Source organism: Peromyscus maniculatus, chromosome 2 (assembly GCF_049852395.1).
Source record: "Peromyscus maniculatus bairdii isolate BWxNUB_F1_BW_parent chromosome 2, HU_Pman_BW_mat_3.1, whole genome shotgun sequence".
NCBI lineage: Eukaryota > Metazoa > Chordata > Mammalia > Rodentia > Cricetidae > Peromyscus > Peromyscus maniculatus.
This window is the reverse complement of record NC_134853.1, coordinates 21,959,298-21,984,992: the sequence shown is the minus strand read 5'-3', so window position 1 is coordinate 21,984,992 and position 25,695 is coordinate 21,959,298. Positions and strand designations below refer to the sequence as shown.

Genomic DNA, 25,695 nt, shown 5'->3' with positions numbered 1-25,695 from the left:
CCTCCATTATGAAGAAAAATGTTCCTGAGACAAACTTTCTTGTTTACTCAGGTAGCCTTGAGTCCATTGCTCCCCAGGACAATGACCTTGTTGTCCTTGGGATTAAACCAAATAAATTGTTAAATTAAAGAACTCAATCACCACTGTGGTTTTAAATTACACATTTGATTCATGAAGTTAACTGTCCATTTCAGTAACAAGAAAATTATTTGTGTATGGAGCATGGCATCTGCCTTCAACCCAGAGTAGGAGGAATAGTTTATTGTATACCCTGTAGGGGAAAACAAGGTAGGCAAACAGCTGCTGGAATCACCATTATGAAATAGGATCTGATTGTGGCAGGATCAGTGATTTGGAATTTCTCAGCAGATATTAATCCATGTAGTGGGAACAAATGCAGGCCATATTGATGGGTGTACTCTTCCGGAAGGTTAGCTTGAGCCAATGAATATTGAATTTTCAACCAGGGAACTCTCCTATACAGATATAGTCAATCCTACTTGTCACAGTTACATCATCTCAGAAAGTCTGAGAAACAGCCCATTAGCTTGAAGGTGTTTGTGTCAGGTCACAGGCCTCAACAGCTAACATTACACATAGGGGCAGGGTGACATAATATCTTATAAATGCCATTACCTCTACCAAGGAATGGTTTTCTTTTTTTCAAAGTCAATATAGCTTGTTTTTTCAATTATATTTACCTTTTTTTAAAGTCAATTATTAGTTTCACTTTTTAATTTTGATTGTCTTTGAGTAATTGCTCTATTTCCCTTACTTGTTTTATTCTCCAATGTTTCCAGATCATTAAAAATTTCTTTCCATTTTTCTTAAGTACTGTTCATTATTTATTTCTGTTTAGAGCAATAGATCCTGCTCCTTAGGCTTACCTAACACTGTGTAATTGATAATTGCTTTAAATCCTGCCTCTGATACCTTATGCTGGAAAAAAAGTCCTGCAAATCCTTCCATGTTGGGCCTGGACTGGTCAGAGGGAAGAAAATATAGACCAGTAAATGAATGTCCTTCAACTTCTCTGAATTTTCTTGCAAATTTACCAATGAAGAGGGATGTGTGAAGGATTTGAGTTTACTGATGAATTTTAAAGTAGGTGTAGACCCTATCCAAAGGGAGGGGCAAGAGGAGCATGAAAGTTTTCCTCCTTTGACCATAGCTCACATGATAAATAAGCAGTGAGGTAATAAATTTTGGTTGATTGATAAATGTTCTGACTGGCCATTTCCTACTTCCACAGACCAGACAATTAAGAATCTGGATAACAAACTGAACTTATCATGAAACTAAATTTCAATAGTTACACTAGTTCAGCCAAAATAGAATGGGATAAAATGGTGTAGCCTTGCACAAAAGAACTGTTATTTTATCGATTTCATATCTGCAGCCTGGGAGAAAAAGTTAGCCTTATCTTGGGTGTGCTATAATACAAATCCATAGTCTCTGGAGCACATTGCCATATAACCTGTTTCAACATTTTATAATGATTTTGGGGGATACAATTGCATCATTTTCATCCTCTCTGGTGAGCCCATCCTGACCTTCAGACATTCCTTGGTATAGGGGAGTGTGGATTGAGAAATAACAGGTAAGAAAAATAGAAAGATAGAGAAAAAGAAAAAGACAGAATAGCATTGGGAGGGTTCTGGGTCAATACTGCAGTTGCCCCAAGTTTATTACTCATGGGATATTTATACACCAGCAAAGGGAGGGACAAAAGACCTCCCCTTCTCAAGGATAAAATGGTTAAAAGTACAAACAATTGTAAACACCTCCTTAATTCTTAAAAAAATCTAGAGTCTTATTAATAAAATCAAATCCAGGGCCAGGTATTAGAGTGAATGCTGGAAGATCAGAGAAGCAGAACAAGCCACAGCTACATCACCTTGCCAGTTCTTCAGCCGATCCTGTTTCCTCAGAGTGGAAGCCTCTAAGTCCTTATCCAAAATGGGTCTCAGCTGAACTGCTGTTCAAAAGCCTAAAAGCTTAACCAGCCAACAGCTTAACCAGCCAAATGCTTCTAGTTTCTGGTTTCCACACCTTATATATCTTTCTGTTTTTGCCATCACTCCCTGGGATTAAAGGCTCACTTCTTGAGATTAAAGGCGTGTGTCACCATGCCTGGCTGTTTCCAATGTGGCCTTGAACTCACAGAGATCCAGAGTGATTTCTGTCTCTAGAATGCTGGGATTAAAGGTGTGTGCTACTGCCGGGCGGTGGTGGTGCACGCCTGTAATCCCAGCACTCGGGAGGCAGAGGCAGGCGGATCTCCATGAGTTCGAGGCCAGCCTGGGCTACCAAGTGAGTTCCAGGAAAGGCACAAAGCTACACAGAGAAACCCTGTCTCGAAAAACACACACACAAAAAAATAATAATAATAAGGTGTGTGCTACCACTGCCTATCCTCTATGTTTAATATTGTGGCTGTCCTGTTCTCTGACCTCAGATAAGTTTATTGGGGTGCACAATATTTTGGGGAAACACAATACCATCACAATCAAACTTCACTTTCTTCCTGTGAATTAACACAAACATGCCTTCAACCTCATATTAAAACAGGGTCAGGACCCTTCCATAATCCTGTGGAAGGATCCTTCCATTTCACCTGAGCAAAATTTGCTAAGTTGCCATCATACCAAATGGGCATCCACATTTTAAAAAAATTAAAATGAAAAGGGCATGATTCAAGGCATTATATAGTGACTGAGGGTATTACTCTCCCCTCTTAATTTTTTGAACTTTTTTCTTGAGATTGCCATGGGCTCACTCAACATGGCCTTTTCTTTGAGGATTATAAAGAATGCTTGTTTTATGCTCAATTTGCCATTGGGGGAAAAAACTGTTGAAATGTTTTACTAATATATTCTGATCCATCATCCATTTTTATAGTTTTAGGAATCCTCGTATATGAAAAACACATGCTTGGTGGCTTCCCCATTTTGAGCACCAGTTATCAAAAACCCTGCATAGGTATCTATTGTCACATGCACATATTTTAATTTGCCAAATGCTGCAATATGAGTAATATCCATTTGTCACAAGTGTTAGGAAGAAGGCCTCGAGCATTTAACCCAAAGTGAGGCACAGGCAAATACTGTGGACACACATCTCATTGCTTAACAATCTGATGAGTGACTTCCCTGGTAAGGCCAAATTGTTTTCTTAAACTTCTGCTATTTTTTTTAGATTTATTTATTTATTATATATACAGTGTTCTGCTTGCATGTGTCCTTGCAAGCCAGAAGAGAGCACCAGATCTCATTACAGATGGTTGTGAGCCACCATGTGGTTGCTGGGAATTGAACTCAGGACCTCTGGAAGAGCAACCAGTGCTCTTAACCACTGAGCCACCTCTCCAGCCCCCACTTCTGCTATTTTGAGGATGAAGGGTATGTGCTCTTGAGCCAATTCTACCTTGAATAAGGCAACCATACATGTTAATTTATCAGCTGATACATTACCATCAACTAAAAGTCCAGGAAGATTGGAATGGAACTTAATATGACCCACAAAACATGGCAAATTTCTTTGCTAAATGACATCTTGAATTTTGCTGAAACGGCATCCTAACCTGACCATTACTAGTCCCAATACAGGGAACAGATTCTATAAATTGAAAGGCTCTGAAAATGTAATGACTCTTTATATACAATGAAATAAACTATTTACAAGAAGCTGGAAAACCATGGCCACAGCTTGCACTTCTACTAACTGTGCTGAAGATGGAGTTATTTGTACTACATAAACTTTACCATTGATAACATAAGCTCTCCCATTGAAGGAACCATCTGTAAAAACTAACATAGCATCTTTTATGACATCTTTCATCACAACCTTAGGAAATATAAAGGAATGCATTTGGGTGAACTGAAACAATTGATCAGCTGGAAAATGATTATCAGTTTGGCTCCCAAACTGAGAAGAAGCAATTGCCCAATTATCATTACTTTGGAGTAATAAATCAACTTGCTGTTTAGTAAAAGGAACACTAATCACATACTGTTCTCTACCAAAATATCACCTAGAGTCTATTGGCTTTTCTGTACTAAACTGGTCACTGCTTCAAAGTAAGCAGTCAGCACTTGGGCCAGGGAAACAGGCAGATGTAAGCCCAGTAATGGCCCATTGCCATTAAACAGCTGTTGGAGTATGTCATGTAGGAAGCACATAAATTCCCCATGGTTTCTCATAGTCAACATAACTTACTTGCTGATATTGAATGACATGCTCCACCTGAGCCAGCCCTTGTCTAGTAACATCTGTAAGATACCTAGGGAAACTGGAATCACTATTCCCCTGAAGAATCTCACTGTGGGGCTCAAGATCTCCCATAGACAACTTCAAATAGGGCTGTAGCCATTGATTATCCTCTAATAATTTTTGAAAATCATTAAAAGTTCAAAGCAATCTTTCCTAATTTCTGATTTTTGAGACTTAATTTCTTTACAGTACAAAAAAATGTCCCAAATAATGAAAAGGAGGGTGCCTTTGCACTTTCTCCAGAGCAATTACTATTCCTGCATGGGGAAAGCCCTACTCAAGCTATGCAAGCAAAATTCCTTCATTTTTATGGGCAAGCAAAATATCATCCATATTTTATGGATATATAAACTTGAAGAAATTGATCTTGCTAAGTCATGGTTCAACCTAGAGCAGAGCTCCACCTCACCTCACTGCTACGAGCCTGGGATACACCACTTTTAGCAGCTCCTGTACCACCGAGTGTCCTGACCAAGATGTTCCTGCATGGCGACAGCACAGCCCAGGTCTCCTCTCTTATCCCTTTTAACTTGATTTCCTGTTTGCACTTGGGGAAGTAAAATTAATTGTGCAAGCCTCTGGTCTGTCTTTTCCACAGAAATTCCATTGGGTGAGTGAGTCAAAACCTTGATTTCTCCTATATAACAAGCATCAATCACTCCGGGAGCTCAAAGACCCCCTCCACAGTGGTACTACTCTTCCTCAGATAATGACCCTACAGTGCCTTCCAGCAAAGGCCCATAAACACCAGGGGAGAGGTTTGCACCCCCATTTATGGAGTTAAAACTGTGTAGATGGAAGAGCTGAGATCTAATCTGGCACAGTCTGGGTTTGCTCTGTAGAGGTCCTGAATGGATTTCATTGTGGAGGGACAGCTGAATCACCCCATAGCAGTGTGTTTTTGGGGTCTGGGGCTGGCCTCTTTGTTCATTTCCCTGCAGAGGATTCCCCTGGGGATCCATCTTTAATATACATTCATTAGCCCAATGCTTTCCTCTCTTACATCTTGAGCACAAACCAGGTTCCTTATTTGCCCCTATGCCTTATAAATTTAGAAAATGAAACAGGGACCATAGAGTCAAATTCACCAACAGAATAAAAGACATGGAAGAGGGAATCTTATGCATTGAAGGCACAATAAAAGGAATCGATATAGCTTTCAAAAGTTATTAAATTTATAAAGCTCCTGAAACAAAACATTCAGTAAATCTGGGATACTATGAAAAGACAAAATCTGAGAATAACAGGAATAAAGGAAAGGGAAGAAGCACAGGTTAAAGCACAGAAAATATTTACAACAAAACCATACACAAAAATTTTCCTAACCTAAAGAAGTTAATGACTATCAAAGTACATGAAACATACAGAATGCCAAATAGAGATGCTCAAAATATAAAGTCCCCTTCATACATAATAATCAATGCACTAGATGTACAGAAGAGACAGACGATGTTAAAAGCAACAAGAGAAAAAGATCAAGTAACATGTGAAAGCAGACATGTTAGAATTACACATAATTTCTGACTGTAGACTCTAAAGTTCAAGAGGGCCTAGACAGATGTGCTACACACTTTAACTTGTTACAAATGTCACCCCAGACTACTATATCCAGCAAAACTTTCAATCACTATAAATGGAAATAATAAGACATTCTATGATTAAAAAAAGATTAAACAAAAAGTATCTACAAACCCAGACCTACAGAAGTTTCTAAAAGAAAAATTCAAACCTAAAGAGGTTAACCACACCCAAGAAAACTCAAGGACTATAAAAGTGAATAGAAGGGAAACTTACACATAAACACACACACACACACACACACACACACACACACACACACACACACACACACACACGAGGTGGAGAGAACAGCAGCAACAAAATAATAGGAATCAACAATAATTGGTCATTGATAACTCTCAACATCAATGGTCTCATTTCCCCAATAAAAAGACACAGCCTAACAAAAATAGATGCAAAAATAGGAATCATCCTTCTGTTGCATCTAAAAAACAAACTTTATCATCAAAGATTAACATCACCTCAGGGTATAAGAGTCAAATATATCCCAAGAAAAGGGATCTAAGAAGGAAGCTGGTGTAGGCATTTTAATAGCTGAAAAAATAGACTTCAAACAAAACTAATCAGAAGACATAGGGAAGGAGATTTTATATATATATATATATATATATATATATATATATATATATATATATCCCTTTCAAAGGGAAAATCCATGAAAAGGAAATTGCAGTTCCTACAATCTATGCCCCAAACACAAGGTCGCCGAAGTTTATTCACCCTCACACACTAATAGTGGGAGACTTCAATACCGAGCTCTTTCTTGCTAATAGACAGGTCATCCGGACAAAAACTAAACAGAGAAATGCTGGAGTTAATTAACATTATCAACCAAATGATCCTAACAGATATTTACAGAACCTTTCACCTAAACACAAAAGAGTATACCTAATTCTCAGATCCTCGTAGATCTTTCTCCAAAACTGACCACATACTCATACATAAAACAAATATCAATAGATATAAGATAACTTAAATAAAACCCTCCATCCAATAAGATGACCATGGGCTTATGCTTGTATGGCCCTGGTCTCCTCCCATATTGAGTAAATTGCCTGCTTGCTGACCTTGACCAGATGTCCTCCCTATGATAATTTCCTGCCGGTATCTACCCTTCTGAATGCTTAAGGGAAGTTCCTTGTTTGTGTATCCTGAATATTGGGTGTTAAGAGCTTAGATGCAAGATTGTAAACATCAATAGTGAACTTCTGCCCTCTGGGGTTCTCCCATTGTGTGTAAGCCTGTATTTAAGGTTTCCTCACTCTTTCAATGAACGACTTCAGCATTCTGCTGAGGCGAATGACCCGCTGTCTTTTGTCTCTGTTTTTCGATCCACAGCCCCTCGCTTGGACATGGTAAATGGGTGGTGGTAGTGTGGTGGTGGTGGCGTTATCACTACAAATGGAGGTTCCAACCAAGATCTGAGAAAGAAGGGACAAGCTGATGGACACCTGAAAGGTAAGGCTGGCCAGCAACTTAAAGAAAAAAGAAAAGATAATGGTGAATTGAAATGGGTGCAGCTAGGTCCCAGTCAGTTAACTGGACTGCTGAAGCAGGAGAGCACCAAAGTTAAGATAGGGCAAGACAGCTAAAGATTTTAAATAAAAAAGGAAATCTTCCCAATAGAGAAGAGGGAAGGAAAAGAAATTTCCCGTTAGAAAAGGGAGAAAAATTTTAATCAAGAAAAAAGGATTTTCCCAGTAAAAAGGGGAAAAATTTTGAAAATAGGCCTAAAGATTTTTAGGGCCCTGTAGAGGAAGAATGAAGGAAAGAGAAAAGCCTCTTCCCAGTGGTAATGGAGGAAGAAAAGTCTCTTTCCAACATAGAATTTTCAGGATAGCTGAAACTCTGAGCTATTTCTGCAGTGCAGCATCTGAATTACAAAAATTCGGCAGGTAGGCCTCATTGCTGCTGGCTGAACAGTAAGGGAGCCCAGAGGTGAGAAGTTTTGCTGTCTGTTTGCTTATTTTGGTTCAAATGTTTTTTTTATTTTTCCCTTGGAGTGGGAATAATTCAATATTTAGGATCCCTTCGTGGGAAATGTTTTTCTGTTTTTCCCTTATGGCGGGAATAACTCATTAGGTAGTCCCTTCATGGGAGTAAGAGAAAGTTTAAATGTGAGTGCAGTATGTGCAGGGCGCGCACCCAGCATGACAGCAAAGGTGTGTGTGAGATAGCCCGGAGCAGCAGGTGGGCAGGCTGATGAGGGGAACAGGCTCATGGGCAGGTAAGCAAGCAGAGGCCAGGTGAGGGACTAGCACTAATAGTATAAATGGGGCCTAACTTCTGGTGAAAAATGGTTTCAGGTAGGACATGGGATGCTAAGTCAATGCTGTTTGAATAAAGGATGTTGTGTTCTTTCGATTGTCTTAATAAATGTTTGGATGAACGTTTGATTCTCATGGTAGATAAACTAAAAGAACAGGATTCATCATTTTGAATTATATATTAGGTATGCTCTTGTCTGTTGATCATTACTGAAAATTTGGCTCTGCTCTTTAAGTTGCTTTCTAGAATTCTATAGAAATATAACAGCTGAAATGCACTGGACTGTTAGCTTATTAAATAATGTTGTTGCTAAGATAAACCCATAAAAAATAATCTCTTACTGATAAAGAGGTTACAAAATTATTTTTCCAGTAAATAAAATACAGGTAAATTGTTTGGTCCACATTGTTAATAACTGGTTATTTGCATTAACATGTTATTTGAAATCTATAAAAAAGGATCCTCTTTTTAAGATTTTATAAAAATACTCAAGAGTATTACCTAAAGTTACCTCTTCAAATCCTATAGAGATTGTATTTAATGATTTTACAGTTGGTATATGTAAAAAGGACTATGGAAATAGAAGCCGGTGATAGAATTGCTCAATTATTATTGCTTTCATATTTTAAATGCAAAATGGCACCTATATGTAGAACTGGACGCTTTGGAAGTACAAGAGAAAAGGTGTTTTGACAAACAGTTATGAATGATAAGCAGCCTAAATTAAAAACAAAATTATATGGGATTGAGATTAAAAGATTATTGGATTCTGGTGCTGGATATATCTATAATTTCACAAGAATCCTGAGATCCCAACTGGTCCCTACTAGAAGTCAGGAAAATGGTGGCTATTATAAGATCTTAGAGCTATAAACAAAACCATACTTCTCATAGGAACAACACAGCCTGGCTTGCCTGCCCCTGTGGCAATTCCTAAACATTGGCATTTAATTGTGGCTGACTTGAGGGATTGTTTCTTCATCATTCCTTTGCATCCCGAGGACAGTTCTTGCTTTGCATTTAGTGTTCCATCTGCCAATCTCAAAGAACCCTATCAGAGATATCAGTGGGTGGTCTTGCCCCAAGGAATGGCCAATAGCCCTACCATATGTCAAATTTATGTGTCTTTGGCCATAGCTCCAGTTCGAAAACTTTTCCAGATGTTTATATAATTCACTATATGGATGATATGTTATTGGCTGCTAAAGATAAAAAAACTTGTTTTTGATGCCTTTCCTAAATTACAAGAGGTTCTTAGCCTGGCCAATTTACAAATAGCCCCAGAAAAGGTACAGGTATCTTTTCCCTATCATTTTAAGGTCATAAATTGTTATGCACAGGCATATGTCCGCAGCCCCTTGCTCGGACATGGTGAACGTGTGGTGGTAGCGCGGGCGTTATCGCTACAAATGCTGAATATCCATAACAACAGAAATTACAGAAAGCTTATAAACTCACAGAAACTGAAAAACTCACTACTGAGTGAAAAATGATTTAGGTGTTGAAGGGACAAGATGATCAATTTTGGCCCAGTCATTTAATTTCAGGAGCATAATGTCCCAGATTATGGCATTATCTAATTGATAACTAGCTTCCTTAATAACAGGCATGTATCCCGGCAGCAAGGATACAAGTCAAAGAAAATGATCATATCTCAAGTCAGGCTCTGAGGGCTCCATTGGTAAGCTGTAAATTATTTTAATGTTTAAAATGTTATACTTTTACAAGATGTGAGCTTTTAAGATACAAATACTTTGTGTGTGGAAAATAAATACACCCCCTAAGAAGGGCACATGCCATTATAGGTAGCAGTTGCCATATCTTGACCATCAATTAGATGGTTTGTGTTTTAAAGGCAGGAAAAGCTTGGATATGCATCAAATGAAAATTCCATGAATAGGAAATTGCAGTTCTTGGCACCTATAACCCTAGAACAAGGACATTAAAGTCCATAAAAGAAATACTATTATGTATGACAAGAGGTTGGAAGGAATTTGAATACATTTTAGAAGGAAAATAGAGCCTATTTTTTTTTAATGCCAAATGCCGTTTATTGAAGGAGAGAGGAAGTCTTAAATACAGGCTTACAGCACAATGGGAGAACCCCAGAGGCAGAAGTTCGCTACTGATGTTTTTACAATCTTGCATCTACGCTATTAATGCCCTATGTAGGATACACAGACAAGGAACTTCCCTTAAGCATTCAGGAGGATAAAAATGGGGAGGGAATTAGCATAGGGAGGATATCAAAGAAAAGGTCAGCAAGCAAGGCAACAGTTACCCAAAAGAGTGGCCAGGGATAGAGCCTAATTTTTTACACTGTCTGTGAATTTGTCTAGTTGTATGCTCTAGAGGCTCCCTGAAGGAAGACAACCTTCACAGTGATCAGGACCAGAAGTGAATTCCAGACTCAATCTTCATTTCTGTAGGTTTTGGGTCAGGTGTGTTTCAGCTTCTGGATGGTAGAGTCCCAAATATTGAAGTCATTACTCCCACCCCAAATCCCTGACTCTTTCACTTCTTATTCCCTCTACTTCTATTCCCTCTACTGTCTTGTGCAAGTTTCTATGTCTTGTCTGGACATATGTGAGAATCTTCTTTGTTTTTTAGAGTAACTTTTGTTTAGTTAGTTGCCAGAATAATGAATTTAAAACTCACATCATGTCATGCCACCTCCTTGTTATTCAGAGTGTTTCTTATTCACTCAGAGTCAAAGTTCAAGTCCTTGAACGTAACAGGGAGCTCTGATCTCATGTCTTTGCCTATGCTTCTGCTGCCCTTCTACAAACCCAACTCTTGGGTGGCCACATGGCTCAGTCTAGCACCTTCTGTTAGTTTTTGTTCAAGTTTCATCTTCTCAGTGGATTACCTACATTACTCTATTTTCAATCTCTCACTCCACAGATTCTTCTTTTATCAACCAACTGGATATATTTTCCCCCAATGTACATTATCTTTTAAATTATATTTTGTTTATCTAGTAACTGATTATTGTCATTTTCTCTAGTAAAGGCTTTAGGCAATGACTCTACCTCTTTTATTCAACAATGTAACAGGTTTCTATTCACCTCCAATATTATCTGCATCATTCTCAGTGTGATACTCTCCTGCATCAATGATGTCCATTTTAAACTGAAGATTTATGTGCAAATCGACAGAAACTGAGTGTCCCAAGTAAATGTCATTCTGAAAGTGAAGCTATTTATATATAAAGAGGAAGTGGAACAGCCAGGAGAGGAAAGTCAGAGCCCCTTGTTCCTGTTCCACTCTTTTCCACAAACATTGGCTATCACTGCAGAAAACTCAGGGGAGAGGTCCAACTCTCTGAGGAGTGGAGGCTAATCCCATGCACAATTGTATCGGTTGCCATTGAGGGACCCTGGAGTTCTTTGTGCTTCTGTTTCTTTACCTGTGATAGGAGTAGCTGGAATATATGCTCACATGAGGTAGAGCCAACACTCTTTGACATGCAGAAAGTTTATGAAATTGAAAAATTGTTGTTCACCAGATTTCCTGAAACACTGTGGCTTTATGGACACTGGATAATCTGTAGAAACAAGGACTGGGTACAAGGTGTGGAACTGGATTTAGATGTAGATGTGAAGCCTTAGATGATAAAGGATAGGATACAGATGTCAGTATAATGATAGGTTGCTGTGCTAGATTTCTCTTGCAGTTGTAAATACATGGGGGAAAGACATTTAAAAAAGAACTGACTCTTAGGTTTGTAGTTCCAGAGCACTCTGTCCTTAGTCACTTCACTCCACTCTAGGAGGCTCATGCAGAAGCAGAGCTTCTTCCAGTAAGTACACATTCTGAACTGATGTTGCTCATCACATAATTGCAGAAAGATGAAGGAACTGGTGAAAACCACAGAACCTTCATAGGCATGTCCTAAAATGCAGAGACACATGTTTTCTACTAAGGCCTTACCCCCTAAACTTTGGATTTGGATCCCAAAATAATGCCCCCATCACAGGAACAGACCTTAACACATGAGACTCAAGGTATAAGCATTGAGTTGAGCAACTCCCCAGTACAGAAGCAAATCCCTGAGATAAATCAACTAGCAAAAAGAGAAGTTATATTACAGTTTCCAGCTTTAGAGGCTTCAATCCCTTGCCTGTCAAAAGCTGTTGGAGTATACAGCAGGTGACAACTAGTGTTTGAAAAGTCGCCCCCCCCCAGATGCATGATTCCCTGTTGGGGAGGCTGTGGGAGCCCGTTCTGGGGTTCTTCGTGGCTTTACCCAGCAGGTCTGAATAGAGGATGATCAGGACCACGGGCCTGAGTGCAGGTGTCTGAGATGGCCTGCACTTGGCTGTGCTGGGGGAGGAGGTCTTTTGCTCCACCCCCTTGGCGTCTCTATAAAAACCCTGGGCCAGAGACAGTCCGGGCCCATTGGAATAGGTTCCAGGCCCTCTCGAGGCTATCCTTTATTTTCTATCTGTTTATCTCCGCAAGATACTCTGCTATAAATCCTTCTATCTAATATTTCCTGCTGATCGCACTCAAGAAAACTCTGGGAAGCTGTGGGGGTGGTGGGTAAATGCCCCACAGAATGGCTCCGTGAACAGGGACTAAAGAAAAAAAGGGACTAAAATAATAGTTTTAATACAGAGTTTTTGGTGAAAGTGCTGAGTCAGCCCTGCCAGTGGAAAGGCATGCCGGTGTTATGAAAAAAAAAGTATATTTTATGTATATATTTTTTGGTGAGGCAGGGGTTTTATCCTCGAGAGAAAAGGAAAGCAGACTGGAAGGATGTCCGATGCTGCAGTGAAATTCTCTTCTGTCAAAATTTTCTATCTTCTATCCCTTTCTCAATTTCTATCTGTGAAAAATAAGTAAGGTATAGGGTAGTAATATAGTTTAGGGAAAACTTAGAAGTGTAAATTGTGTAGGAAAGAATAAGTAAGGCAACTAGACAGAAAAACTCTTCAATTTTCTAACTTTGGGGGCTTTGAAATCAAACTGGGGAAAAATCTTTCTTTGGGCTTTTCGGGTAGTAAAAAAGCTCTTCTTTGAGCTTATGGGGAAGAAAAAGTTTCCTATGGAAGCTTTTGACCTGGGGACAGCTGAAATGCCAAATCCAAGTGGCAGGAGAAAGTAATTTCTCCCTGAGGCAAAAATGGGGGTGTAAGAAGTCAAAGTTTAAAGTTGGGAAGTTTTGGGAAAAGTTGGTCTTTCTCCTGGGGGGAAAAATCTTTCTCTTAAACTAAAAGCTCTTCTTGGAAAATTTTGGGGGAAAAATCTCTCTAAAAAACCTTAATGTTTCTCCAAAGCTCTCTTAAACTTAAAAACTAAAGCCTTTAACTTTCTCAGAAGGACAAAAATTAGAATCACCTGGGGATATTAGTGTGAGAATTACCTGTGAGTAGCTTTAAGAAAAAATAAAGACCTCTTGATCAATATGGGGCAGGAAAATAGTAAGCAGACCTTTGAAGAGTCACTTGCAGAGAGACTAAAAACAAAGGCGTTAAGGTGGAACTACAACAAGTACAGAGGTTCTTACAGTTTGTAGAGGAACTGTGTCCCTGGTTTCCTGAGTATGGGAAGCTGAATGAGGATTCCTGGGAGAGAGTTGGGGTTGAAATACAAAAATACTATGAAAAACAGGGGCCAGAAAATGTTCCCGTGGAAGCCCTTGGGCTGTGGGCATTAATCCGGGATAATTTAGATCCTAACCCTGAAAAGCAGGAGGGGTCCTTCCCTAAGGCAGAGGAGGTAGAGACAAAACCCTCTGCTCTGCCAGCAGAACCTGAAAACCCTCGTACAGCACCGATTAAACAGGGTCCGGTTTCTCTTGGCCATGATGATAAGTTTAAGGAACAAAAATCTTGGAATAAGACAAGGGAGGAACTGAAAAACTTGAAAAGCCTAGTGACTTCTCTTACTCAAAAAACAGAAACTCTCCAAGTCTCTCCTCTTCCCTCTGTAGGGGTGGAACTAGACTCACCTGGGGAGGCGTCTTTTAGAATGGAAAAGCCGCCTGTAATTGCCATAGCACAGAGATCCTCTGAGGCAATGCGAACCCTCTCTGTCAAAGCTACATCTCCTCTTCAAGCTAGTCTCCAGGAAGCTGCTAGTAAAGGGGAAGAAATTCAAGGCTTTCAAATGTTTCCGGTCCTGGAAGAGCAGGACCGTCAGGGTAATATCATAAGAGTGCAGGTTCCCATTCCTTTCAAACAGCTTAAGGAGTTAAAAACAGCATGGAGTCAATATGGCCCAACTGCTTTTACAACAGCCCCTGGGTGATTGGAAACAAATGGCCCGAGCATGTCTATCTGGAGGTGACTATCTGCTGTGGAAAAGTGAGTTCGTGGAACAGTGTCAGGCCACAGCTGAAATAAATCGGGCACAACAGATTCCTATTACCTTTGATATGCTCGCTGGGGAAGGCCCTTATCGAGAGACAGGTCAACAGTTAAACTTTGATATAGCGGTGTATGCTCAGGTTCAGGCCGCTGCCAAAAGGGCTTGGAATATGCTTCCATCATCAGGAAGACAAACTGAGGATTTGTCCAAGATAAGGCAAGGGCCTGATGAGTTATTTCAAGATTTTGTTTCCAGATTAATGCAAACGGCTAGCAGATTAATTAGTGACTCCGAAGCTGGACTTTTACTTGTAAAACAACTTGCATATGAAAACGCCAATGCAGCATGTCAGGCCGTGATACACCCTTTTAGAAAAAAGGGAAACATTTCTGACTATATCCGACTTTGTTCTGATATAGGACCATCATACAATCAAGGGATAGTAATGGCTGCAGCATTACAAGGAAAAACGGTTAGGGATGTTCTATACCAGCAAAGACGCCCTAATTCCAGACAAGGGAAAGATATTGGACCTCCTGGAAGTTGTTTTGGGTGTGGACAGATGGGGCATTATATTAGAAGTTGCCCTAGCAAGAGAAGGGGCTTCGGATCAAATAGAGAGCCTGGGTTATGTCCAAGATGTATGAGAGGGAAACACCAGGCTAGTGAATGCACGTCAAGGACAAATACCCAGAAGAGTCCATTTCAGGGAAACAGACGGAGGGGCCCGCCCCAGGCCCCGACAAAATAGACCTTTGGGGTAATTCAGTCAATCCTCCGGCAAAGAAATATATTCAAGACCTCTGTAGAGCAACACCAGGTAGTGATGGATTAGACCTCAGTTCTTCCATCTATACAGTTTTGACCCCTGAAATGGGAATGCAAGCCCTCCCTACAGGTGTTTATGGACCTTTGCCACAGGGCTCTGTGGGGTTATTGTTGGGCAGAAGTAGTACTACCATGCAAGGAATTCTAGTTGCCCCTGGAGTGATTGATGCTGACTATATGGGAGAAATAAAGGTGATGACTCATTCACCCACAAGAATTTCAGTAATAAAGATCGGTCAGAGACTTGCACAGTTAATCTTACTTCCTCAAATACAAACAAAAAATCCAATTAAAAGAGATAAGAGAGGAGAGGATGGATTCGGTTTGTCAGATGCCTATTGGCTTACAAGCCATAGGACCACAACGTCCAGAACTTACATTAGTCATAAATGGAAGAAATTTCTTGGGTCTTTTAGATACAGGCGCAGATTTATCTGTTATATCTGCTAGTCAATGGCCTGCTATGTGGCCCAAAATGGAGACTATTACACAGCTGCAAGGGATTGGCCAAACTCAGTGTCCCGAGCAGAGCAGCGATGAGCTCTCCTGGAGAGATGAGGAGGGTCATGAAGGGACTTTTCGGCCATACATTGTCCCTCACTTGCCGGTAAATTTGTGGGGTTGAGATGTTATGAGCCGTATGGGAGTATACTTATATAGTCCCGATACAACTAGCTATGAACAAAAAGTTCCTGACCAAAAGTTAATGGAAATGTCATCTTTATCTCCTAAAGAAAACACTAATAATGCTATGGAGCATTTTTAGGAAGGGTCATTGAGCAGCCTGTACTCCATGCAGATCCTATAACCTGGAAATCCGATCAGCCTGTGTGGATAGATCAATGGCCCCTAACTGAAGAAAAAATACAGGCTGTCCAGCAGTTAGTACAGGAGCAGCTGGATAGTGGTCACATTGAACCTTCTAATTCTCCCTGGAATTCTCCTATTTTCCTCATCAAAAAGAAGTCAGGGAAATGGAGATTATTACAGGATTTGAGAAAGATGAATGAAACCATACAACCTATGGGAGCTTTGCAGCCTGGATTGCCTTTCCCTACTGCTATACCATAAAATACGTATAAAATTATTTTGGATTTGAAGGATTGTTTTTTTTTTTTTGGTTTTTCGAGACAGGGTTTCTCTGTGTAGCTTTGCGCCTTTCCTGGAACTCACTTGGTAGCCCAGGCTGGCCTCGAACTCACAGAGATCCGCCTGCCTCTGCCTCCCGAGTGCTGGGATTAAAGGCATGCGCCACCACCGCCCGGTGAAGGATTGTTTTTATACCATTCCTTTAGCTCCTCAAGACTGTCAAAGATTTGCATTTAGTGTTCCCTCAGTTAACTTTAAAGAACCCATGAAAAGATTCCACTGGAAAGTTTTGCCCCAAGGAATGGTCAATAGCCCAACACTGTGTCAGAAATTTGTAGCTCAAGCTATCCAGAGAGTTAGAGAGCAAGTTCAACAGGCTTATGTTATTCATTACATGGATGATATTTTGCTTGCACATAAAGATGAAGAAATTTTGCTTGACACTTTTGGACTGCTTCAGCACTGCCTTACCTGTGCTGGGTTAATTATCGCTCCAGAAAAAGTGCAAAGACACTCGCCTTTTCAGTATCTAGGACATGTATTATTCCCTAAGGTGATAAAGCCCCAAAAATTGGAAATAAGAAAGGATGAGCTAAAAACTTTAAATGATTTTCAAAAATTATTGGGGGAGATTCAATGGTTGTGCCCTTATTTAAAAGTATTTACAGGTGATTTGAAACCTTTAAGTGATATTTTAAAAGGAGAAACTGACCCTAATTCACCCAGAAAGTTAACTGAAAAAGGTAGACAAGTTCTTCTGCAAGTTGAAAAGGCTATTCATAACCAGCAAGTACATTACATTAATTACGCCCTACCTTGGTATGCACATATTTTGCCCACTAGACATACACCTACAGCAGTATTATGGCAAAACAAGCCTCTCTTATGGCTACATCTTCCTGTTTCACCAGCCAAAGCGTTAAATCCATACTATGAGTCTGTAGCTTGCTTGGTACAAAAAAGCAGAATTGAGTCTAGACGTTACTTTGGTAAAGAACCTATGGTAATTAATGTTCCTTTTACAAAGCAGCAAGTTGATTGGCTTTTTCAAAACAGTGATTCTTGGGCAATTGCTTTTTCTCAGTTTTCAGGCCGGATTGATAATCAATTCCTAGCTGATCCATTATTGCAATTTGTTCAAATGCATTCCTTTGTATTTCCTAAAATTGTTATGAAAGATCCCGTAGAAGATGCTGTGCTAGTTTTCACTGATGGATCTTCTAATGGAAAGGCTTCTTATGTCATTAATGGAAAAAGTTATGTAGTACAAACAACCCCAGCCTCTGCACAGATAGTGGAATTACGGGCAGTGAACATGGTTTTTCAGGTTCTTGAAGACAGATCATTGAACTTATATACAGTCAATATATTTATAGAGCTCTTCAAGTCATAGAAACTGTTCCCTATATTGGCACTAATAACAACCAAGTCCAAATGTTGTTTCTACAAATTCAAGATGCTATTCTCAAAAGAAAGCTGCCATGCTTTGTGGGCCATATTAGAGCTCACTCCAATCTTCCTGGTCCTTTAGCTGAGGGTAATGCGATGGCCAATAAGTTAACAAAGTTAGTAGCATTATCCCAAGTGGAAATGGCTCAACAGTCACATGCTCTTCATCATCAAAATAGCAAAAGTTTAAGAAAGCAATTCAATCTTACCAAAGAAGCGGCTCGTCAAATAGTTAAACGATGTGGGGTATGTCCAAAATATTTTTCTGTCCCTCACTTAGGGGTAAACCCTCGAGGTCTTCTTCCCAATCATCTATGGCAAATGGATGTTACGCATATTGCAGAATTTGGCAAATTAAGATATGTACATGTGACCATTGACACTTACTCAGGATTTTTAATGGCTAGTGCACAACCTGGGGAAGCTACAAAACATGTCATTATGCACTGCTTGAAGTGTTTTTCGTATATGGGTTTACCAAAAATTATTAAAACTGATAATGGTTCTGGATATAGTAGTAAGGCATTTCAACAATTTTGTACCCAATGGGAAATCGTACATAAAACAGGTATTCCTTATAACCCTCAGGGACAAGGTATTGTGGAAAGGGCTCATAGCAGTCTTAAAATACAACTTCAAAAAATAAATATAAAAAAGGAAGAAATTTACCCTCAATCACCACATAATGCATTAAACCATGCTCTTTTTGTTCTGAACTTTTTGAATATGGATGTCCGTGAGCAGTCTGCCGCAGATAGATTTTGGCACAGTGGTACCCAAGCGACTTTCGCTCAAGTGAAATGGAAAGATCCCTGCTCGGGATTATGGAAGGGTCCCGATCCTGTTTTAATATGGGGTCGAGGACATGTTTGTGTTTTTTCGCAAGAGGAGAATGAAACTCGGTGGTTACCGGAGCGTTTGGTAAGGAGTGTGGAACTAAGAAAAGTCAGCTCCAATGACGTTCCTATAAAGGAACCAGAATGGAAGTGGCTCGATTAGTGCTTCTGAGTTTTTGTCACTGGTTTAATGCAAACAGTGAAGAAATAAGAGTTCAGAGCTGTGCTGCTTTTGGCTTTACTAGCGCCTTTAGAAAAATACCTTATATCACCTAATAACTGTGCAGTATTGGCGAAGAGCTTTACAGCAGCTAAATACAATAATTTCACCCTCAGCATAAAGTTTTTCAGTAGAACAAACCAAAAGTACTGCTGTGATAGAAACATTTGTTTGAATTGAAGTTCTTAGGGGACTATTATGAATTTGGGTGAAGGGACAGCCTTTAGTTAAAAACCGTTTACCGCTGACAGTGCATCTCTGCTGGTTTGAAAAGGCCGACTCGCAACTTTGTGGCTTTGTCTGGAGAATGTTACAGTCCCCTAGCAACAAGTATCACAACTCTATAATGACAACACTCACTAAATCCCAGTGTTGTATAGCAAAGCTGACTATAAACTCTAAACTTTAGAAGTATGTACGTACTTCCTGTCTAGTTAAGAGAATCTTTCTCATAGAGATGGTGATAATAAGAGTAAGAAGTAGAAAGACGAAAATAAGATATGTGAGTTTGTAAAAATTCTGTCTTGTTATATCTGTGTTAAGAAATCTTTGTTTGCTAAGTTATATATATGCTAATGGTAGCCCTATATAAGTTTGTAAAATAGATCTATAGAGTTCCTTTAAGAATATAAGCTTGTAAGAAGTATCTAAGGTAGTCTTAAGATGTGTAGTAATAAGCTTGTAAGATGCTAGTTGTAAATGTAAGTTTAAATAAGAAATAAGATGGAATGAATAGAAGTATATAAGAATTAATAAGAAATATATTTGCTAAAGTAGTTCTATAGTTTCCTTAAATAAGTAGATGTTAATATGTTGTATGTGAGTTTGTAAAAACATGTAAATGTTGAATATGAGTCTAAATGCTTTGCAAGGCAAAAAATGTTATATGTGAGTTTGTGAAAAAGTGTAAATGTTAAGTGTGAGTCTATTAATGTATATGGTGAAAACACCTGAGACACAGGAGGTAGTGTCCTAGTAGACTGCAAAGTAGGGAGTCTGAATGGTTTCAAAAGCTCCAGAAGCCGCTGAGAAGCTAAGAATGGTGGATGCCAGAACCAGCACAAGGCATCTGCAGCTGAGATCCATGGACTATCAATGCAGCACAGAAAAACCTGAGCTAACAGCAAAAATGGTGCGGTTTAAAATATTACTATAACTAAAAAGGTCTGTCTGTGAGAACAAAAGTTGCAGAGACGCTTGTTTGAACAAAAATTAACTGCAAAAAGTTTTGGTTGAAAAACGTCTCTTCATATTTGGAAGTGAAAGCCTGATACCAGAATTTATTTCTTGTTTGAACTTTTTGAACTTAAAATGAGATAAAATTACAAAAACATTTTGGTTATGGATTTCTTCAAATTTGAAAGGCTAGTACCAATATTTATCATTTGAATTTTGGTACTTAAATGAAATGAACAATTGAGATTTCATTGCAATGGGACAATTTTGAGCTTACTTATAGTAATGACCTAGGAACAGTTTTCTGGAATTGGTTTAAAAATGGAACTGTTTAAATGAAGAAATGTATTTCTACTTAGAATCAAGATGCAATTTTGTGTATGCATATATGCTTTATTAACTGGAGATTTATGAATTGTTTTGTGGAACTGTTTATGTAAAAATGGAATTACTTAAGGAACTGGTTTTGTGTTACAAATGGAACTGTTTAAACAGAAAAGTTTGGGTTTTCTAACTAGGCTTGAGATTTTGTTTAAAAATTATAAAGAAAAGGAGGAGCTATGAGATTGAATTATGTTCGCAGAAACCTATTGATATTAATGCACCCTGGCTTTGTGGAATTGAGGAAATGTTTAAGTTTGATGTGAATACATCGAAGTTTTTCCTATGTTCTGTTAACAAGAAAATTCAAATGACTGAGTTAAAGTTGTAAGACGGAGAAAATTGTTAACTATATATAGCACCATATATGCTAATTCTAATGGTTCTGTTTAGAGTTTGCTTTGAGTTGTAAGATTGAGAGAATTGTGACTATGTATAGCAATATTTATGTTAACCTGTTAATGGTAATGATGAAGCTAAGGGATTCTTTAAGTTTGTAGTTGCCTTAAGAGTTTTGGTTTAGAAAGGGCTTGAGGCAGCTAAGACTGCTGTAGTCACCTTGGACCTAATTCAAAAGAGAAATGCCATCTATATCCTCCTCTACTCCCATACTGGGAGGTGTAACAGCTATGGAAATTACTGTAAGCCATTAATAGATATTTTTTTATATATTAAGAAGGGGGGACCTGTGGGAGCCCGTTCTCAGGTTCCTCGTGGCTTTACCCAGCAGGTCCGAATAGAGAATGATCAGGACCACGGGCCTGAGTGCAGGTGTCTGAGATGGTCTGCACTTGGCTGTGCTGGGGGAGGAGGTCTTTTGCTCCACCGCTTGGTGTCTCTATAAAAACCCTGGACCAGAGACAGTCCGGGCCCATTGGAATAGGTTCCAGGCCCTCTCGAGGCTATCCTTTATTTTCTATCTGTTTATCTCCGCAAGAGTCTCTGATATAAATCCTTCTAATATTTCCTGCTGATCGCACTCAAGAAAACTCTGGGAAGCTGTGGGGGTGGTGGGTAAACGCCCCACAGATATGATACCAGTTCTTCACTTGCCAAGTCTGCTGATAAAGAGTTATGTCTCAGAGTTTGTCATACTGGGCACTGCACCCTCCCTCTTGTCCTGAAAGCTTGAAACCTTGTGTTGCCATGGTAAATGGCTCAGCTCCTAATTGCTTACCCTAGGAACATGCTTTTGACCAATGAGAGGTAACTCTTGTAATTTTTATTATTGCTTCAAGCCTCATGTAAGGGAAGAATTTTGAGGCTAGATGAGGAGAAGCAGGAGAATAAGAACAGAGAAATAGAGTTAAGAAATTGGAGACAATTAGGAGAGGAGAATTAGCATTAAAGAAGAATAAAAGAAAATGACCCACAGATGGTGTGTCAAATTAGCATATAGAAACTTTTCTTTCCCTTGCTCCTGAGAAGCATGTCTCTTCTGGTACCCTGGGTAGGGAGCAGGTCTCTCAGTCACTACAGGCAAATTTATTAATTGCAGCTGAAAAGCCCAGATTGGAAATAAAGCTAGCATTCCACAACAGATGATCCAAAACACATTTTCAGAAGAAAGAGTCCTTACTGTAAGGCCCTTTTCATCAGTGTAGCAGAAAAAATGATCACCAGGTGCATGTATCTCATGGAGAACACACGAAACCTGAAGAAGACAAGGCTGCATGATGCCTTCTAAAAAAATACACAATTCTATCAAGAGATCCAGAAGACATTATATTGATTAAATTCCTGGCAAAGAATTCTAAGCAAAGATTATAAGGTGTCAATAATTCAAGAACATACAATGGATGTGTACATAAATCATATTTCAAATCACCCTTCCTCAAGGGTCCACATATCACTATAGGGCTGGGCTGTTGTGCCATGATACTTAGCTGGCTTGACTTTTAAAGTCTGTGAAAGATTGGAGAAGGGAAGCTGACTTGTTAATTAAGTAATAATAATAATCTTGGAAGGAAGAACTGGAACACATGCCCACACTCTGACTCTGAAGTTGTTTGTCCAGTGATGCACTTGAGGGGCTCCCTGAGTGAAGTAAACCTCTCAGAGTGAACATGTTCAAGAGCAAACTCCTGACACAGCCTATAGATTTCACATGAAGCTCATTTCCTCTTGCAGATGCTGGTGCCCTATGCCGAGAAGGGTCTGCACCCCCACATCAAGTCTGATCCTTCAGGATATTGTATAGGCTCCACTTCGGCCTGTATCCAAATATGAACTCTCTCTGCTTTCTCTCCTGTCACTGTCCTGTGCAAGCCACCCTCTCTCATTTGCTGACATGCAACAACCTTCTTCTATCTGTCCTGGAGAGTCGGTATTCAACCATTACATGGAAACTCAGTTTAAATCACTTGCCAGGCCATGGTGCTTCTCCATTTCAAGCTTGTACTGCCTTCCACTCACCTGGAGTGAAAGCTTGGTCCATGAACACGGTAGGCTCTACTTAGGGTCTTTGCCATGTGCCACAAAGTCCATCTTCTAGAATCCTGGGCCACGTGCCACACGCTCAAATTTTCTTTTTGTCTTTACTCAAATTTCCTCTTTTCAGTGATGTCCAAACACACCCCCTGCTTTCAATCTCTAACTCCCCAAATAGCCTTCTTATTTCTTTGGATAATTGGACATATGTTCATATATCACCTTTTAAAATATCAGTTTCATGTTTTTTTCTTAATTGTTGTCATTTTCCCCTGTAGAGTCTAAGCTCCCCATGAGTGACCATTCTGCCACTTGTATTCCCCACTACAGCATGTGTTCCTACAAGAGCATGAAGCTCATAGTCAGTATCCAACAAATTTTTCCCTGCTTATGATTCACTGAGTGTGACATCTTCCCACTTCGCTGAAACACATTTTAAACTGGTAGTTTATTAGAAATAGAATCCAGTGACTTCAGTCAGGCAGCATCCAAGCAACAGCTCTAGACATCACCTTTAGGGCTGTTTGTGCTTCTACCTCTTTTTCTGTGTCTGTGGCAATGTATTAAGAGCAGATCATCCACATGAGACAGAACCATGGAGTGCTTTGCACAGTATCTGAGACATGGTGAGTGTTCTTGACTTTGAAGTATAATTTTTCAGTTGATTTGCTGAGCCATGGTGCCTTCCCTGACACTGGATGATATGCATGGTGTCATGGAGCTAGATCTGGCTCTGGATATGGATGGGCAACTGGATATACTTATAGCTTGCTAAATTATCTTCCTATTGATTTGAAAAATACCTGGGATCAGCAGCTCAAAAGAAGAAATATTTCTAATGTGTAATGGGTTAGTGTTGCTCATCTCCACCTTACCATCTAAATATTCAGTCATCTCTCACAGTAGTGCCTTTATCTGGTGATGACAGCTTTAACACACGATTTTTGTGCTAGACATCTTCCAAACACTGAAGTAAATTCCTGAGACAAATCAACCAATAAAAACAGAAGTTGAACTAAACACCACAGTTTAGAAATTTCAGTCTTTTGACTGCTCTGTTGAATTGGAGCCTGTAGGAAGACAGCAGTATAGCAAACATCCATAAAATACTAAGAAAAAGACAAAGCAAAGACACACAAATCTGTGACAAAGATATATTACCCTTTAATATTATAATGTTTATTGATGTTTATCATGTTTATCGATGTTGTCCTTGTTTGGATAACATTATGTGAACTTAGCAATTTGTTATTTACATATTTAGGAATGTGTGTGTGTGTGTGTGTGTATGTATGTGTGTGTGTGTGTGTGTGTGTGTGTGTGTGTGTGTGTGTGTGAGAGAGAGAGAGAGGGGGGGACATTTAAAGAAACAGAGACCATGAATTAAGGGAAAGAGAGCAGAGAAAAGAGATGCAATTGATTTAATTATGTATTAATTTACGAAAATAAAAAAGAAAAAGTTTCATGAAGTGATAAAATCATCAGAACTCATACCTTAGTGATAGTATCAGGTGCAATGAAAATGTGATGAGGACATTTTAAAACTTCAACTTCTATGACATTAGATAACATAACACCTAATTAAAGTGTGGAGCCTGAGGGCTGATAATCCCTGACTTGAGGCCATCAAATGTTTCTCATGGACAAAGAAGAAACTGAGGATAAACAGCCTTGGGGATTCATAAGAATGGACCACACAGAGCATCAATATTCCTGCTTACCAAGAGAATAATGAAAACAAAGTTCCCTAGAGAAGATCAAGAAGAACAGGAATGTGTGACTACATATAATTGAAAGGACCAAGAAGACTCCATAACAGGCTGCTTGTTCTTTTCTCAGAGATCAGGGCTCAATTTCAGTTTCCTGAGACTTGAGCAAGCAGTTTCTGGAAGGATTATGACATAGTCCTTGCAGTAGCTCCCTTTCTGCACAAACTCTCATTGCTCAAGGGTCAGTCAGTTGTTTATTGTCTGGGAACCCTCACCAACCCACCAACATGGGTCAATGTGAACGTTCAAGGCTAACCAGCCTCCATGGTAGCTCAAGGACAGAACCTGGGACTTGTCCAGGCCTGCCCAAAAATGATAATTGTAACCCCCAACCAGTAAATTCAAAGGTTACACACCCTCACCCAATCACATAACTCCAAGGCTTGTACCACCCTGCTTGTGATTTTTCCCTTTAAAAACCTTTTACCCTGAGAGCTCAGGGTTGCCCTTCTCCACCCACTGTGTGAGATGTTGGATGCGGACCATGCCAAGGTTTGCTTGTTATCAATAAATCCCTTTGTGTTTTGCATCAGATATTGGCTCTGTGTTGGTCTTTCTCCGGGTCTCGCGATGTGGCTACAACATTGTAGATGAATTGTTTATTTTCTACATATTAAAGCCATAACTCAGTACCTTAGAATGTGAAACGGGGTCTTTCAAGAGTTAGATGTCAATTAATATACTTCAGGTGGATCTTAATCCAGTGTGACTGGATTTGTTTAAAGAAAATGAGAAGATCCACACAGACAGGATGAGGTAAGATCATGTGTATGAAGACAGATCAAGAAGGCACAGTTTACAACAGGAGAGACATCACAGAAGAAAGCAGCTCAGTAGATGTCTTGATCACTCGATTCCAGCTTCCAGAACTGTGAGGAAATGAATGTCTATGGTTTTGGCCTCCAGCCTGGGGTACATTGCCATGTTACCCCTAGCAACAGAACACAGCCACTGGTAAGACAAAATAATAGTACAGCCTCTTAAAGAAGCAGTACTCAGTGAGAAGACTGAGGTCAGATGAGGAAAAACTGGAGGACAGAATGAGGAAACTAAGTGAGAAGGAATGGTGGCTGAGCCTCAC

At 39.5% G+C, this 25,695-nt stretch overlaps 2 protein-coding genes across 2 annotated transcripts in view; both read left to right on the top strand.

The window, feature by feature from the left end:
- LOC143266765 (uncharacterized) overlaps positions 1-25,695 on the top strand; it is a 401,183-nt gene that overhangs the window by 27,276 nt on the left and 348,212 nt on the right. The window lies entirely within an intron of this gene.
- LOC143271619 (endogenous retrovirus group K member 5 Gag polyprotein-like) lies at positions 4,650-15,194 on the top strand. Its single transcript, XM_076563496.1, is given in 3 exon segments — positions 4,650-4,778; positions 13,636-14,363; positions 14,365-15,194. Coding segments are annotated over 3 exon segments (1,680 nt in total). The 3' UTR covers positions 15,188-15,194.